Source organism: Aptenodytes forsteri, unplaced genomic scaffold (genome assembly GCF_000699145.1).
Source record: "Aptenodytes forsteri isolate BGI_AS27 unplaced genomic scaffold, ASM69914v1 Scaffold278, whole genome shotgun sequence".
NCBI lineage: Eukaryota > Metazoa > Chordata > Aves > Sphenisciformes > Spheniscidae > Aptenodytes > Aptenodytes forsteri.
The window spans coordinates 542,867-561,156 of NW_008795907.1; the positions used below are offsets into that span (position 1 = coordinate 542,867).

Here is an 18,290-nt window from a genome sequence, read left to right on the forward strand (position 1 = left end):
GCGGGAGGCGCCGCCGGCCGCGGGAGGGAGCGCTGCGGGCCGGGGCGCCGGGCGGGGCCGCCGGTCCTGCGCCTTCAGCCAACCGTGAAATCCGGCACCAGGCAAACCTTGGAGCGCCAAGGCTGCGGAGGCGGTTTACTGGCGCTTTTTTGTGCACGTATCCGTCTCCAAATCATGCCATAAACTACTGTAACTAGCACAATCAATTAGTAGACTGACTGTGTATTTTTCAGTGCCTACTAATGATTTTTTTCGGTTTGGATTGTTTGGATCCACAAGTGGGAGCAATTTGTATTTCAGTAAAGGGTCGTGCAGCAAATTAGCAGTGACAAGTGGAGAATAACGAAGATGTCTGTAGGAAAGTCCCATTGTGTTGGCGGAGCTTTTGTAATTTCAGTTAAACTGCGTGTCCTCTCCCAGTGAAAAAGTAATTTGGCAAGAAAAAAAACTTCAGAGGTGTTTTATCTGGGTTTTTGTTCATGTCCATCACTGTGATACCAGTGTCCGCCCTCTGGGGTAAAGACCCCACCCATACCAATGTCAGAACAAGTCAGTCTCCCCATCCTCGGGCAGGAGGGGTTGTTCCAGAGTTTGCCATTGTTGGCCTTGCTGCTGGTTACACCGTGAGTAACGTTGAAGCCATGAAGGGGGAGCTAAAGTTGAACTGGGGGCAGGTGATGAACATTCAAGACTAGAATGATGTTAGAAAACATCCTTTGCTCTTGGCTGAGCAAATGTCTTCTAACTTTGTGTATGTTACTTCCTAATTTTAGAAACGAACCTTTTGCAAAGGGTTGCCAGTTAAATAATGCATCATTCCCTGACAGGTGACACTGTACTGTGGTTAATGTATGATCTTGTTGCAGTCTATTTATTGGAGACAATCGATAAAGAGAGCTCCAACTGTATATAATTTAGCCGTGCAGGGGCACCAGTTTTGTCAGGCTGAAGTTGAAATGTGTGAGCTCAAAATCACATGCACACACTCCACATGTTGTAATCCGAGTTGTTAAATAACCTATGTGTTTCTTTTTATGTAAACTCTCAGCTGAAACAATGCCACGCAATGTCAAAATTGCTATGCTCTCAGCACCCTAGTCAACCAGTCACTCAGCAGCCGGTTTTTATGGGTGAATAATGAAGCTTCAGATAATATGTGCATCTCTGAGATTTTACAAAAGATACTAACGTTTTTCCTTTAGGCTACTAGGATTTCTACATCTGTATGACAGTTGACATTTGTACACACTAAAACTTGAGTGTGGTGTTCCAGTTGGTCAGGACTACTGAGGTCTGGTTTAACACTTTCAGTTCTCCCTGTTCGTGGTTCCTCTCTTGCCACCATCTTTCTGTCCCTGTCTAGCATTGTACTCTCTTTACCTGTGACTTCTCTCCCAGGAGTACCACTGGCCCATTATATGTTTCCCTGTTACAACAATCTATGATCAGTCCCTCTCCTTGTTTTTACTGGATGCTTCACTCAGTAAAAACAGAGCAATCTCCAGTTACTGCAGAACTGACACTGGAGATAAGTGTGATTCCCATAAAATTAGATGCTAGGGGAGAGCCTCAGATGTTAACTGTAACTGAATAGATTTAGGAACACTGTTGCTGGCACTTTAAAATGCTAGATCCGCTGAGCTGCTGATTCCAGTTCGTTTATGCTTGTTCAATACACCCCAAGGCAAAGGTGCAAATGCAGCGCAGATCACAAGATGAAATGCATGCACCTTGTCTCAGTATCTACTATATATTAGCTCATGTTAGAAAACCACCATGTAGTTGGGCATCTTAGAAGCATCGACTCATGAAGCACCCGTTGGTTTTGGTTTTAGGTATCATAGCTTCCTGTCTGTTATTTCTTATCCCAAGTCTCCCACAAAGATTTATGTATTCCGTTTATTAATATATCAAAATTGTACACTATGCAGCTACCCATCCCTTTGTTGAATGCTGATGAGAAACATTCCATGTTCCCGAAGGCTTCATATAAATAAAACAAGACAAATGCAAGATGAGGTGCAGGACAGCTGCTAAGCACAGATGAAAGGATAGATGTAAGATGGTTGCATCAGTGGGTGGTGATATAAAGGGTACTCTCAAATTCCCTAGCAATGCAGTAGAACAGGTGGGAGAGACAGCTGTTTCTAAAGAGGTTTTTTTATAATTTCTTTTATCATCTTGCATGAGCCTTGAGACATCCAGTCTGGCAAGCTGGTTTGTGAAAATTTGTTTTAGGAATTTCTTAAGAAGCATATCAGTTGATCTGAATCCCTCAAACTTCTCCAATCCCTCTTATTTCCTCCTTGATTTCTTTGGGAAATAGTTTTTTCTTTTTAAGTTTTAAAAGACTAGTTCTTTCTAGAAAGTATTTTTGCCTTTCGTATCTCTTTTGCCTTTCGTATCTCTTTTCATAGCACTGTGCCAAACACAGCTAAACTGAACTTCTGCAAAAAGATTAATAAATGGCATTTGCACTCATTTATAGATCAGAAGCTTTAAGAAGAGGATTTACGAGCTACTCAACTCAACTGAATAGAAATTGTAACCTGTGTTGAAGTCACAAGTCCAGTGTTCAGCTTCTGGAAAGTTGTAGGAGGAGCTTGCAGGAGGACAAGATGAAGACTGAGTTGTGAAAGAACATCAGTTATGATGAAAGAGTGAAAATTTTTTGTTTTGTCAGAGGTGAGGATTGAAACATGCTAGGAGCCTCCAAATATTTGGAGGAGTTTGCTGTGAAGAGGAAGACTTTTCCGTAAGCCCACCGGGAAGAGAACAGCGTTGTACCAGGGGGGTGCATGATTACATATTAAGAAAGTCTTTCTAACTTTCAGAACAGTTAGCAGTGTTACAAAATGCTGAAGATGTTGGATCTCTGAACTTAGTGATTTTTAAGAACAGGTTACACAGATGTCTTATAAATTATTTAAGTGTTGTTTGCGCTGCTTTTGCATACAAAGGTAGGCTCCAGAGATGCCTCCCAGACCTGTTTATCTGTGACTCTAAGTCACTGCATCACCTTTGTTAGACAAGAGATCACAGTTGGTTAGTTAGTGCCATGAACAGTGGGTTAAAAGCCCTTTTACTTCACAAGTAGAAACACATTTGGTTACTTACTGTGAATATTTCTACATCGTTAAATCATACAGGCTGCGCAGTTTCTGTAGAAGAGAGATTCAAGAGAAGGATTACAGGTATAGGACATATTTCAGCATGTAAATAGATATGTATGTTGAAGTTTTAATTGCATTTTCTCATCACATAGCTGGATTTAAACAGGGTATGTCCCTCTCCTTTCCATGGGTACCAATTTTATATTGTATCAGAGATGTGAAAATTTATTTTATTTTCTAGAAATGAGGCTTCATTTATCATTTGTTTAGAGCCAGTGTTTGAAGATGATGTTCTGTATGAGAAATCGGCTTGCTCTCTAACAAGACAAGACTTGTGGGATTCACAGCAGTGACTGATCAGGTTGTGGTTCATCCTTGTCTTTGTAGCTAATGAACTTTGCTGGTAGAATAAATGGCTAGGGCAGTGTGTCTGTACCTGGAACACTGCTGCTCTGTCCCTCCCATCTCAGAGTATAGTGGGGAAGGTTGAAAAAACTTCAAATGAAGGTGAAACAACTCCTGTATGAGGAATGGCTAAATATACTAATGCTCTTCAGGCTAAAAAAAGAGACAACTGAGAGGAGATATGAGAGAACCTATGAAATTAGGTATTATGGGGAAGAGGGGATAGGACTGGCTGTGTACTCTTTCTTGCAGGCAAGAACTAGGAGGCATCGAACGAAAAGAGCGGGTGGCAGGGTCAGAACAAAGGAGGTTCTTCCCACAACATGAAGTTGTGTGATCCAAGAAACAACTGGACAGCTTCATGGAGAAAGAATCCCTCAAGAAGAGTTAAATGCAGAGATGGAACCTTTGTCTCGGGAGGTCCCTGGAGTACAAAGAATTGTAGGCTGGGAAAGTCTCTCTGCAAGCCTCCCATATTCTTATACTTTCTGTTTTCAGTTTCATCTTCTACAGCCATTCCTGTGCTGGTACATTCCCTCTGGTGAGAGTGACTGGAAGAAAATTGATTATGGATTAGTGAAGAAGCCAGATCCCCATCGTGCTGAGAAATGGCTGTGCATTGGCTTTTCTCACTGAATTCCTGGTGTGAAGCAGGGTATCGTGGTGTCCAAGATGACTCATAATGCCTCAGACTAGGGATCCACAGCACTTTGTTCTTTTGCCTGTTACTTTGACCCTACGCTTACCTCCACAGCAGTGCTGCTGAATACACCCCTCTGTCAGACACAGTCAAGAAAAGAGACCTCACCATGAGATTCATGAATCTTTTGTAACAGAGACTCTCTTTATAGAGAGCATTTTAATCATAGCAGGTCTGGAAGAGAGAAGTCCTCACTTTTCCACATAACATAAAGAGGTACTCAAAAAAAGTTAGACTGGTGATATTTCCATCTGATAAACTTCAAAAGAAAATAGACACAACTGCAGTACAACTGCATTGTACCAGCAGCATTTGGTGATCCCCAGTTGGAAAGCTGACTCAGGAGAGAAAATATTTTGCCTGAGAATACCCTCTTCTTAAATGAAAGCTGTTTTACAAAAATAAATATGAATGTGAGAGTTGAATTTCACTTATTTTATTCCATGATGAGGGGTTTCAGGAAGGCTAGAAAGGGAGTCAGGGCTTCATAACGTTAGTGGGGGGAAGTGCCCTTCATTCTCATCTTCTTAGCCAGAGACGATGCATCTGAGGGCTGCTTTGTGGAATGGTTGCAAAAGGGAGCCTCCCAAGATAAGGAGGGTTGTCTGCAATATTCATATTCTTTAGACAGTTCCATCTCCCTGGAAGAATAAAAACATGGAGGTAATTTAGTGGCTACTATTCCTGTGATTTTCAAAGGTTTTTATTATTTCCCAGTGGCTATGGGAAGCTGTCAGATAAACACCATAAATATGGACCGAGATCATATTTTCAGCACCTGGCAACACTGCAGGGTTTCAGCTGTACTTTAGAAAACATGATCGTGGCGCTGAATGAAGGCCAGTTTAGTTTTTCAGACTGTCAGCTAGTCAGGTGTATATATAACTATCATCAGTACACAAAATAATGAAAGAAAACCATCAGTTGCTCACCCCACAACATCCGCAACATTTGCAGTCCCCACAGATTGTTCCAAACAGGCCGTTCACCACCTGAATGCCACAGAGCACTGCCTGGATCCCACTCATGACAAGCAGCAAGGAGAAGAGGGTCAGGTTCCACGGGACGATGTTTTCAGGTGACAGACACATGTTCCACAATGTGTGGTTAGCGAGGTAATTCCTGGGGGGGCACACACACAAAACAGTTAGGAAGAAGATGACGTTAGCTCGCAGAGAGGGGGTCTGTCACGGCTGACAAGTTGTCACTGTTGCGATGTTCTGCTAGTTTCAGTACTGTGAGAAAGAATTCCCATTATCGTACTGGTGCTACTTATCTAGGACATGATTTCGTTTGAGTTTCTAGATCAATTGAAGCAATTGATTTGAAAAGACAAGGCACCAGAAGGGAACAATCAGAGACGAGTATGTGTTAGATACAGTTGAACAGTTTCTGGTATTTTGGGACGAAATCTTAGCCAAGCATGTGCCAAACGGATGTTCGTCCGTGCCAACGTCTTCTGTCGAAGGCGTTTTTGCCACTGATGTCGTGGTTCTCTGCTGGATGAAGCAGTGCTGACATCTGGCGGTGTGTAATACACCCACAAAGCGCACCCCTACAGATACGGGACTCGGGGGGTCTCCTTGGGAGTGTGGCACCTTCTGTAACTCCTCCTTGGCAGAAACCCTGGGGGGTGGGGGGTGTCTACATCCAAATATTTGTCTTAATTTACTGTATTACATTGTAATAAAAACAAGTGAATTATCAAAACAATATGGTAAAAGATGAATAAACTCAGTTTTCCTAACAAAACATCAAATGCTACAAGACCAGTCGCCTCTTGCCCACTGAGCAGAAACAAACAACCTTTGCTGTTCTAGATGCCTCATCTAAAGAACAGCAGTATTAGGTAAAAGTATTTTCCATAATTTTTACCTCCACATTTTGATTTAATTGTGCACTGCTTAACCACTTTCTGTATTTCCTCTGCATATTCTTAATGCTGTTTTGTTTCTTGTGGTCTTGTCAAGTGATTCCTTGACTGCAACCAAAATTGTGTTTGAAACAGAGCATATTTTTCCAAATACTCCCAGAATTAGACCAAAGCAGCTGGTTTCCAGCCCTCACTGGCCCAGGAACAAATAATGCGTAACATACAGCATTATACCTCTTTTTTTCTTTTTAACCTGAGCTATAATTTTGTGCTGTATTATGCAAGAAATGCTGCTAGATCACTCTTGACTGAGGAAGACTGCATTAAAGACTCTCAGGTGATGAGGGGTTTACTGCACCCCTTGTTGATCTGTCCTGCTCTCCTTGGTAACACATTGTACCCTGTTTTCAGCTGGACCTTTGCTGACTTCAGCCCTGAGCAATTGGATTGCTAGGGTTTCACGTTCTTCACACCACCTCTGTGAAAGTGATAAATACATACGACAGCAAACATGTTTGAGTTGCAGAGTGTGAGGAACAGACAACTTCCAAATTCCATAACCAAGATAAAATGACATATAGATACTAATTATTTGAATACCATCAAATTTCAATATAAGATGTCACTGCTATTCATCTAGGTGGAATTTATCCCCTTATACTGCTTATCATCCCAAGAATAACCTAGAAGGCTGTGCATTTCTCTTTATTAGCTCCTTTGAAACTCGGTAGTTTTGATTGTACTTGCTAGTCTTTACATCCATGCTCTTGAACCTTATTTAGTATTGCTGTGCGTTGCTGGCTCTTCTAAGAGTTTCTGTGTTTTGGACAAACAGTATAATTCCCATTTTTATACAATGGATTTGGAAGTTAAATCACATCACAAACTTAAAACGTGTAACATTTTTTTCTGATTGTCTTGTCTTACCCATCCTGGAAAGGATAGGTCCACTGTGTTCCAGTGTAACATTTAGGGCCTCTGTTTAGGGCTACTGCTGACAAAACAAAGCAGTATCCAGCTCCCAGAACTCCAACTGCAGCAAATATTATAGAAGAAAACATCTGATGAAGAGAAAAATAATGTTATTTTTGTTCTTATTCATACAATGAAATGTACCCTATTAATGTGAATGTACAGTCCCTAAATTCAGCTCTTTATGGTCAAAATACTCAACTCCTGAGCAGCTAAAATATATTAGTTTGCAATTACATAATAAATGTATAACGCATAGCTGCACTGGTATTTAGAAGCTTTAAAAGAATTAGCACCATTTGCCTGAAGACGAAAGGGGTCAGTGCTGACACAGTAGATAGCACTCCTCCCCTTTAGACAGTATTTCTCCAGTAGACCTGGTTGTTGTTCGAGGTCCTGTGTTTCACTGAAGTGGATGTCTTTCTCAAGAGATCATAAGCAAGACTGAAGTCTTGGACCACTCAGGGCATTAAAAAAAAAAATCTACAGTACCCTTTACAAGTTAGCTTTGGTATCTTGGTCCTATTTGGACCAAGTAATTATATTTTTCCTTTCTGAGTCTCCCCTTCATGTTTCATATTAGTATACTTTATCTCCTCGCAGGTACTTGTCATCGTTAGCTCTAATAGTGCAATTGGAATGGATTGGAAAGGATGTCTCTATTTTTTCTGGCTTTCCATTACAGCATTTTCATATATACTAATATGTAAGTAAATAATGCAAAAACTAATGCCCTGCTTGAATTCTGAAGCACTTGTAGCCATAATAGTTTGTAGGTAGAGGTAGTGTCTTTTATTGGATCAAAGTGATACAGGTGGAGGAAAAAAAGAAACGTACTTTCAGGTCTGTGAGCTTTTATTCAGACCTCATCACGAGACTCTTGCCTTGAGTGTTGACATGCATTTTTATGTTGATATATCTGATGGGGCTAACTTAAACATTATGTTTATGTAGTAGACATCATAATAATGGTGTTTCTGCTAACATACAAGAACAAATTCAGTTCTCAGTCATGCTGTGGTAAGGCCACCATGCCTCTTTTAGTACTTAGTACTTGTGACTATATTAGTATTCCCAGTCTCTCAGTCAGCGGCACTCTCACGAGTTACCAACAAGGTACTGCGCTGCAGAACAAAGGTTGCTTTATGGGCAGCACCATGCGTACACGGTATAGCTTACACACGCCAGCAGGAGCACAGGCAGCGAGCGCTCACGGCTGGCCACCCCCCTGTGTATAACCGTGCGCCCAGTTCAGCTGCATTGCAGAGGTGCGAGTGGCAGCAAAACGTTAGTAGTTTGGTAGTCGCTGAGTTACATGTGGTCTCCAAAGCTGAACTAAGATATGTTCACTGCTAACAGAAAATTGATAATATGGTGTGGTGAAAAGAAATATGTGGCTCCATTTCCCCCCTCGAAGTTCCACCTGCTTTGTTGGGATTGCATGAAGACAGCATCAAAGACAGGGGATTTAGGGAAGGCCCCTCGTCAGCCTCACCTTCCTGATTCTTTTCCTATCTGTTTTTCCCTTTTGTTTTCAATTGAAAACCTGTTCCTTTATAAAAAAGTGTAGTGATCTACTTGAGCCAAACAATTTATTTCAAAAGGACAGACCTCCCTAGTAGAAATATATTTATTTTTTCTCTAATCTCATTTTTAAACTAAAATGCTTGAAATGTTTACTAGTGTCTGAAGGTATCCATTTGAAACTTTTCACTTCTAGCGCGAAAGGAAGCTGTAAATTCAACATGGAGCCTGGTCTACCCGGCTTTAAGCAGGAGGTTGGATTAGGTGACCCCCTGAGGTCTCTTCCAACCTGAAATTTCCTGTGAACCTAGTGAGATACAGCCCGTTGCGTGGGTCTGCAATGAGCTGGGAATGTAGTGCCCAACTGTCAGAATAATTTTTAAAACTGCCAACAAAAAATGGCTAAAGAGAGAACTGTTATGCTCTGCAAAACAAAGTGCAGATCTTTCAGAAATTAGTTTTAATTGTGATAGCAACTATAAGTATCTTGTGATAGAAAAATACAACAAGGCAGTACAGTTGTGGTACCTGTGGCACAACATCAAAGGCATAATACAATTTTTACAGCCAGCTATTTCTACTTTCCAGCACTCAGACAAATGGCAGGGCTTTGTGTCCTACACTTTGGACAGCATCTGTCAAGTCCCTCAATCACTGTGAGCAGAAGATACATGTATCATATCAGTAACAATTTAGCTTTTACTTTTTTGCCTTGTTTCCTCTCACTTACCGCAAACCTCTTTCCACAGCTCTCATTACCACAGCATCCACAGCAATCATTATTCTTAAGGCCCAAAAATACCAAGGCAGGAAAGGTCATCTACCAATAACAGAAATACAGTTTGACTTGGGATGAATTCATGTTACATTTGCTTTTAAATATAATAGTTCTATGTCTTTTTTTTTCTTACGACTAAATTACTTATTGCAAAACTGTTGGATGATTTGTAACTTATTTGTGTATCAAAGAAGAATTTGCAGTGTTGGAACCTGCATTTGAGGTACTGAGGAAATTCAGCAATACAAAGTCATGGGGGGGAGGGGGGGGGGAAGGTGGAAATGTCTGAATTTATATACTCACCAATACACCAGATCCCAAGATCCCTCCGAAGTACCAGACCTCATCTGTAATGTGTACATTGTTTTCAACCACTTTTCCTCCAGGGAAAAACAACAAAATGTTGGCGAGGGTGCATAGCACAGCCAGGGGGATAAGAGTGGTTCCCAGGCACTTAGCACAACCTCCCGTGCACATGCTTTTTTAAAGAAATGGCAAACACAATTAAAGGCAGAGGAAAAATCTCTCAGACGTTCTCAGAACGGCTTCATAAAAAGGAGCTTCTCAGTGTACTTTACAAAATCCAGCTTCTGCTGTGCCTTTAGCGGAGCTGAGCCTGTAGAATGCTCCCTTCAGAGATGTTGCTGCAGTTGATCAGAAATGCAGTGTGCTGGTTATTTATACATTCTTGCAGCTGTGATGTCAATTTTCTGAACGTCCGTAAATGCAATTACGTTCAGTGCAGCCTCTCATTTTACTATGACTACCAGTAACCTCTGTTAATATTTTACTAATGTGGATGAGACACTTCATTATCTGGGCTCAGGTGATAGGTAGATATCCTTCTTAGTTCTGGAGCATCGTTTTTACAACACACGGTCCTTCTTCACACTACAAAATACTTCTTTGTAAGGACTGACATGAAAACACATAACGAATCAGCTGATGTTAATAACAGCTGTGTGCAATGGAGTTCTGGTGAATTTTCTTTTCTTTGGGAAAGTTGAGCTTGTCATTTGTTATATTGAAGCACTCAGACAATTTATAGATTTGCAATAGGTAGTGAATTATTATGGAGGCAGTGTTTTGCAGCTGTTATCTCTGCATAAAGGTGAATGATCAAAAAAAGTTTCAGTGGACTTGCTCCTTATGTTGTGTCATTTTGTGTTCTCTAAGGATAATGTGTTCCCTCAAAGCCCAGCATTTCATTTGCTCTCAGGCAAAATTTCCACTTAAAATTATGCTGCACGTGGCAGGCAGACTCCTGAGCTCAAGCAAAGCCTCACTGGCTTAGCATGCAACATTTTATTCAAGCAAGCACCTCTTTTAAAGCAGGCTCTGCAGCTCTTTAACAGATACTGGATACCTTCTCTTTCATATTTAGACTTGGTATATTGTCCTGTAGAATTTCTGTTAGGATGATTTTCGCACCAATCTTCATTCCTAGCAAATAGTGATAGATGCAATTCCATCGCCGTCCCTGTGTGGACATGAGAATTCCATGTATTTTGAGATGTACGACAGTTTCCACTTTGCTCAGAGGGTAAAGCTCAGGAAATTTTCATTCAAATTTGAAATAAGCCTTCTTTTAAAGATGTTTGAGGCTTTTTTTTGATCCATATAGTGGATGTCTGCTGAATCTTCAAAGACAGGCAGCCCAGAAACATCTAAAATTTTACCTTGTACGACCACAAAATCCCATGAAGTACATGATATTGAACTGTCCAAAGCTGTCTTGAACTGTCCAGAGCTATGGCTTCAGGTTAAGTGGCAATGCTGAATAAGATGGTTTTTGCAGCCACCATCCTTATAGAAATGACACAGCTGAAAGAGACCCAAGTCACTATTCATCTAAACTAATTCCCTGATATGGTTTATCACAAGCCACACCGACAATTCTGCAGATACAAGGAAGCCGGCAGAGCAGGGACAGGGACATCTTGAGCCATCACTGATGCTGAAGAAATGTATTTGGAACCAGAGCCTGGGCCTGTCAGCTTTAGGCTTCTTTGCAGAAACAGAAGGATATAAAGCAGTTTTATCAGACTGGAGGGCCAGACCTAATGTTTTTAAGCAAATATCTTTTTAAGGTGACAGTAGTAATACTAGAAATCCAATTTAAGTATATATGCAATTCTTGTAGTTGTGAGGTGCAATTGGAAGGGTTGTCAACTTGTGAGAGGGCTCTCAAATGCCTTTTTTCCTGAAGGTACCGATAGGATTGAACACAGACAGGTACTGTCTCTGGCAGGTAGTTTGTTCGGGGTTCTGCTGTAAAATATGCATCAAACTTAAAGAAAATTAGCTACTACTGATTTAGGTGTGGCACTGGGTACACTCCTGTTGTTTTCAATAGCTGAATTCTGTCTAACTTCAGGCAGAAAGGATCACGGTCTTGGTTTTTTGATTAAAAGATGAAACGATGAAACACATTTTCATGTCAGACTTAAGACTAGATTTTTGCGCTTCATGTTTACTTCAGGGAGCCTGCTCTCAGCCTAAGAAAATTATCACAGTATGATTTAATCTTTGCAGGTAAAAAATCAGCTCACTTATTTACTATGCACTCACTTGGCCTTGAGTAGAGCAATTTCTACAAAGAAATCTTACTTTTTCCGAAGTGTTCTTCTCTAAATACTAGGAACCAACTGGGCAAATGCTAAAGGCTGTCAGGTTCTTTGATGGGTTAATTGCTGATCACATCTTGCTGATATGTCTATTATTGCTTTAATTAAAATAAGTATTTGCATAGATCAAGGGAAGTAGGAAATACTCACCGAAAGTTTTTTTTTCTTGAGAATTTATGGAACTCCCAATATCAGTCACTAAAACAGCTTTTAATGGCTCGGGGAGTAAAAATGGTGCTTCATTTACAGAAGGACCACTAAGGAAAAATAACACTGTGATTCAGGTGCCTGTGCAATGTATGCCAACTGCTCTGTTAAGGAGTCTCTCTGGAGTATGTGTCTCAGAACAAGGCTGCAAGAAAAGATTATGTTGTGAGAAACAAACAAAAAAGTAAATCTGGACTGAGGTCAAATTATGTAAAAGCAAAGGAACTAACTTATTTTTGTGTGATGATACTGAATTTTTCAAATGAGCCCCAGATGCTCATAGAAAAGATAGGGGATGAAAAGCCAGTGGGGCTGCCCAGCAATATTGTTGATGTCCCCAGATCACCTCTGGTTGGAGATGTTGGGTAGATGAGATTTATTCACCAAAATGCTTAGAGCCAAGTAAATAAATCTGTCTCACCATTTACCTTTACCTAACCTTGTCTGGGTATGAATACTTAAGGAACAGTATTTTGATGTAACTTGTGAATGATTTAAGATGGATGGAAGTAGGCATGCTTGGTCTGAAGTATCAAGCTATCAAGACTGAGTGAAAATACAGGTAATGGATCGGGGTTATTTGGCTCCTATTACCAGGAAGCCATGCTTCACAACAGTACGATAGCTATATTTAGCTTCTCTTCCTGTTTTATACTCCGTAGAAGACTCTGCTTCCATATTCTGGAAAACCAGCTGAAAAGCTACAGGGTAGTCATTAAATACGCTGGTAGTCTTCTTTGGCCTCAATATCTAAGAAAATCGTAGTGACGCTAGTAAGCTGTTACTTAGAAAGTTTATACTCTGCATGACTTGTGAGCCTCTTCTCGAAGGTTAGTAATACTGCAACAATGTCACTCAGTGTCACTATTGCTGATTCTGCTCTCTGTTTCATAACTGAAAATCATTACGAAGAGGTGAAAGTATCAGTATTGCTCAGAAGATGCAGAAACTGGGCAGGGGGGAATAGGAAAAAAAGAGGTATCTGAACTAGACATGAGCATTTGGAGGTTACCCCCCTTTTACCTGGTTTGTGATTTTTAATTCTTAAATTACAAAACACCAGCAAAAATCTAAGACATTGAAAAAGCCTGGGAGGTGGGACAATATTTGTAAAAATAAGTGAAGCACCAGGTGGGGACTACAGTAAGTCCTAGAATCACTAGAATTGCAAAATGCTGAAATCAGCTCTTTGTCCTTTTAAAACAGGGGGAAAAAAACCAGTAATGGGGTCAAATCCATCTCTTTTCCACCCAAGCTTATCTAGAACCACAGCACTGATTTCAGTAGAAATAGAACAGGTTCACATAGGGATGCATTTCACATCAGATCCATATTTCAGTCCTATTCAGCTTATTATACACAGTTAAGATGGCCCATTTATAAAAACGCAAAGCAAAAAACCAAACAAACCAAGCTGTCCAAAACTGCTCTTAGGGAATTTTTCTTTCATGTAGGCAGCATGTCCTCTTGTTTTATGGTCTGCCTGCTGTACACTGACTTTGTACAGTGACATTGCATTTTGGCATGAAAGACCTTTTATGAATCACATACGACAATGAGAGGTGAACATTCTATCATTCATTTAGCTATACACATATGACATGCCTGTGTCATTCATTCAGCTACAGCACATGGAGTTTTCCAAGTGAATTCTGTGAAAGTTTTCGTGTCTAACAGTGGTGTTCGCAGGTGTATAAAATTTGCCATTAAGCTCAGTTCAGTGGCAGTACGTCTCATTTCGCATTCTTCCTTTAAGAAGAACCTGAATCAAAGGTCTTGCAGGAGGCAACTTTCTGTTGGATACACACGTATTAGAGAATAAAGACTGTTGGGTTTTGTTGGAGTTTCTTGGTTATTAACTAGTTGATAAGTTATTCTGTTACAATTACATATTCATAGTCCAAATTCTTACACGTCATGAGATGGTTCTGTAATTGAAATAGTAGATGTTGGGTTTTTGGGGTTTCTTGGTTATTAACTAGTTGATAAGTTATTCTGTGTCAATTACATATTCATAGTCCAAATTCTTACACGTCATGAGATGGTTCTGTAATTGAAATAGTAGATAAACCAGCTGATACAAAGATGAGACATTATAGACTGATAAAGATACACATCCGCAAATCTGAAAAAGTTCTTGGATTGCAGCAGAATGAGAAACACCAGTCTATTGATGTTAGGCCTGTAGAAGCAAAGGTGGAATAAATTAGCCTGTTTAACATGAACTTGGGAGCTTTATGCAGCAGTATACAGGGAACTGTATCCTGTGTAGTACAGATACAGCAGAGACAGAGCTACAGTGATATGACTTACATGCAAACAACTAATAGCAAAGTTACCATGGAGTCCATCTTATATTGTACTAGTCAAGAAATTATCCAAAAAAAATCCTAATGAAACCCAGCTTTTATCCCATTCCTTATGCTGTCACAGCCTCTGCCATTTTTCTTTTTACTTTTTTCCAGTTCTGGAAGGAAGCTCAATCGTCTAAGTGACACACAAATAAAATGTCATGCCTTTAAATCCCAGATGAAAAAACCACTGCTAAGAGTTATGATCAATATTGAAGGAGGAGATGGCAGTATCACCCTCTACACCTGTCATACACTTTCTCTCTCACTAGTGTAAAATGTTAATGACAATAAAAGCAAACTCTAAACTACAGTTTTGAACGATCCACCCGAACACTGTAAAATGAGGTTAGCAGACCAAGTAGTACTGTGGAAGGGGACCTGGCTTGCAGTTTGCTTAGTGCTGGAGGTGCCGTGGACAGAATGTTATCCTTCACTGTTGCTGTATGAATGTTGCTCACATAAGACACCATGGGTCCCATCTTCAAAAAAGAGTGAATGACTGAGTACGTGGTGTGATTCACATCAGCTCCATACCTCTGGCACCAGGAATTCCCACGGTGCTAGGAAACTAAGAACTTATTTAAACAACTCCCCTTCCCCTAAGAGTATCAGAAGTCCCTGGGATGATGCTAGAGACTCTTTTTACTCTTTAGTTGACCTTTTCTCTGGCAGACTAGTCTGTGTAGATGACTTGCCAGAGATCAGAAACCTACAGACTTTTTCTATTGGACTGTGCCACAGAGTATGTGTTTCTCCATATTTGGGGTTAAAAGTTTGATTTTATATTTATTTTGTGATTTCTGGAAACTGTGCTACATGGTGCAAGACTGTTTGCAGGAAAGACTGAATTAGAAATGCTCTAGTTTTTAATAGCCCTCTTCACTGAAACATTAAGTCGTATGATGAAGGTGAATCAAAACCTGAATGTATCTTCCATACATCATATTTTGAAATTATGGCATATGCCACATTTTAGGATAACGCACACAGTTTTTTGTTTAAAAGGAGAATGTTTCACATCACATATACTTAAGCCCATTCAATAAAGGATGGCAAGAAATGATTGGCACCACTGCCAAAATAATCATATGCATTCTTTTGTGTATTAAGAAGACCAGAGGATGGTTCCTTTGTGAGGACCACTCCTAGGAACAAACATGCCTGTAGTGCTGATGTCTGTAGTGCTGAGCGGACTCATGATTCCTAAGAAAATCACACTAGTTTACTTTGTAAAAAGAGTTTTATTCAGGTATTTGGTAAGACAAATTTTGAGTGGCTTCTCAAATTTGCGTATAATGCAACATGAATGAAGTCCACAGGTTCTTGGTGTGAAGAGCAGATCTAGCAGAACAGCCTGGACAGTGACAGTGGTTGTTCCCAGTGGACTGTTCCCTATCAAGCACAGTGCATTCGGTGCTGTTGGCACAGGCAGTTTTAGGAGGAGCCCGTAACTGAGGATTCATTGAACAGTTTCTGGGAGTTGTTCTGTATTTGTTTTTCTTGTTGTGTCATTGTGATTCTCTCTTAGCCATTTTGCTAGGAGTAGTGGAGGCTGTGAACAACATAAGCTGTTTGGTACACATTTGGAAAGCATGGCCCTTTACATCCCACTCTGCTCAGCCAGAGCAATTGGCTCTGTCAGGCTCTTGGAGCTTCCTGCTGCTGGCTGTGTGCTGTTTCGGCCTGTGTCATATCTAACCTGGGAGCTGGATGTACCTGTCCTGCTCCTCATGGAACAGACACTGTTGGAGGCATTGCCACTGATTATTAGTCGGGCCCCTAAAGGAGAGAGGAGCACCTATCTGGTCCTGTGTGCGTAAAAGCAACATGCACATGACCACTGAGGATAGCATTTTGAAAGGCTCATGCTCATAAATTTAACATTTCATTCCAAGAAGGACAACTATTATGCAACAGAAAAGCAGACAGAAACAAACGAAGAAGTCCTGACTGAGAGCACAGTCTACATGTGGTGTTCAGTAGGATGTCAGTTAGGCCAATGTAAGCAGTTTTCATGGCTTTCTACAGTCTGCTATTGCTTCTGTGGCAAAGATTCAGAACTTGAAAACTCTCCATACTTCACCTGATACGTTAAATAGACTTTCATGACATTCCCAGTGGGTAGAGAGCATCTGTAATTTGGCTCCCAGTTATAGCCTAGTGACTCAGTAACAGGCATAGTAACAGGCATAGTAACACATAGTAACAGGCATAGTAACAGGCATATTTGCTGTAGCTGGAACATAAATTTTACTTCTTTTTTTTTTCCCTTTCCCTATCAGACTAGAATATGGCTTTTTTTGCAGTTGTGAATCCTGGCTTGCAGTAAGGGGAAAAGGTTTAAATCATATTGCATCCAGCACCCTGCCAGCCTGATTTACTGCAAGTGGCTCGAAGGCAGATGCTTCTACCAGGCTCTTGCCAGGCTTTCAAGCTGAGCTTCACAACAATCCTGCTTTTTCCCTCTTACTCCACTCACCAACATTGTCAGTACCACAGAAGGCTAGCCAGACTCCTCTGTTCAACTATATTCTTATTTATGCATGGCCTTTTTAAACCAAAGCCAACCTTTACGTGAGGGTTTAAGTTACACTCGCTTGTCAGCAGGGATGGCTTAAGGGGAAATGGCATCCAGCCTGAGCTGGAAAACAAAACTCAGATTGATTCAAGTCTTTTTCCGGGGAAAAACTGAGTGACTTGCACACTCAGTTCCTCTCAAAGGGGTTCTTCCCTTCCGTTCTAGCCCACATTTTCCAACTTTGGCCATCTATCTGGGAGGAGGACCAGTGAGCCCATTGTCAAGCATTAGCCACAACTGGTTGTCCTGGAATAAATACTCCATTGTGGAGACTCTGAGGGCTGGTAACTGGGGTGGAGCCGGTCTTTGAATGTTGTGTCATCCTGTCCTGTTCAACAGCATTTTCCTAGCAATTGTGGAATCGCAATGGAAGGCACTCCTTTCTGGCGTGCTATGAGAGGGTGTTTCCTCCTCTCCTCACCTCCTAAAAGTCATACAAAGTCCACGCTGTGCAGAGAAAGGTGAAATGACATATTTTCCTATGGAAAAATAATAGGCGTGGAAGGCCACTCAGTTTTGGTAGTTTCAGGAGGATGTAAGCAGTGATGATACCTTATCAATTCTTTGCCTGGTTTCTTAAAACACAGATGGGCAAAGATCTGCAAACTACGTGGAGACTGAGAAATGACAGGAACAGATAATTTGATAGATATAAAGGATAAATATAAATACAGCTACATGCCCTGTGGCTATATATAAACCTGCAGAGTGCATGGTAGCTGGTAGCTGTAAATGAGAAAGTTCAATAATTGGAAGCAGTGATCCTGAAACAGAACCAGATGTAGCATAGATGGTAACCTGAAAAGTAGAGTAAATTATCCTGGATGCAGCATACACTAGTTAATTATCCTTTTCTCAGTGCCTGGGCTAGCCCCTGAGATACCACTGGTACTATTATCACAAGAAGTTCCATATTTTTGTTGCCATGGATTTTTTGCTAATCTTGGTAATCAGATTTTGATTTTGTTCAGGTAGATGAATGTGGCTTAACATGTATTTTGATGTGTCTATTCATTTTTAATTGTAGATAGATGTGTCTTGATCAGTTCTTGTGTCAATGACTGAACTCATTAGACAGTTATGACCCAAGGTCATGAGTTCTTCCTCTTGTGAGTCGTCTAGCTGCTTCCATATTCTAAATGTAGTTTGGATATCTGGA

The 18,290-nt window shown here is 40.7% G+C and overlaps 1 protein-coding gene across 1 annotated transcript; it reads right to left on the bottom strand.

Moving 5' to 3' along the window:
- Positions 1–4,841: 4,841 nt before the first annotated feature.
- TM4SF4 (transmembrane 4 L six family member 4) lies at positions 4,842–10,077 on the bottom strand. Its single transcript, XM_009284262.1, has 5 exons — positions 9,669–10,077; positions 9,318–9,407; positions 7,019–7,152; positions 5,151–5,340; positions 4,842–4,859 (listed from the first exon to the last, which is right to left on the bottom strand). The coding sequence occupies exons 1-5, from the start codon at positions 9,840–9,842 to the stop codon at positions 4,842–4,844; spliced, it is 606 nt and encodes a 201-aa protein (XP_009282537.1). The 5' UTR covers positions 9,843–10,077.
- Positions 10,078–18,290: the final 8,213 nt, after the last annotated feature.

What these genes read in the sequence shown, in the direction of transcription:
- TM4SF4 (XM_009284262.1), bottom strand. Translation starts at nt 9,842, where the DNA reads ATGTGCACGGGAGGTTGTGCTAAGTGCCTGGGAACCACTCTTATCCCC. An exon ending in GCTGTGGAAAGAGGTTTGCG is followed by an intron (nt 7,153 to 9,317) that starts GTAAGTGAGAGG and finishes TCTCTTCATCAG; the next exon opens with ATGTTTTCTTCTATAATATT. An exon ending in ACCTATCCTTTCCAGGATGG is followed by an intron (nt 5,341 to 7,018) that starts GTAAGACAAGAC and finishes GTGCCCCCCCAG; the next exon opens with GAATTACCTCGCTAACCACA.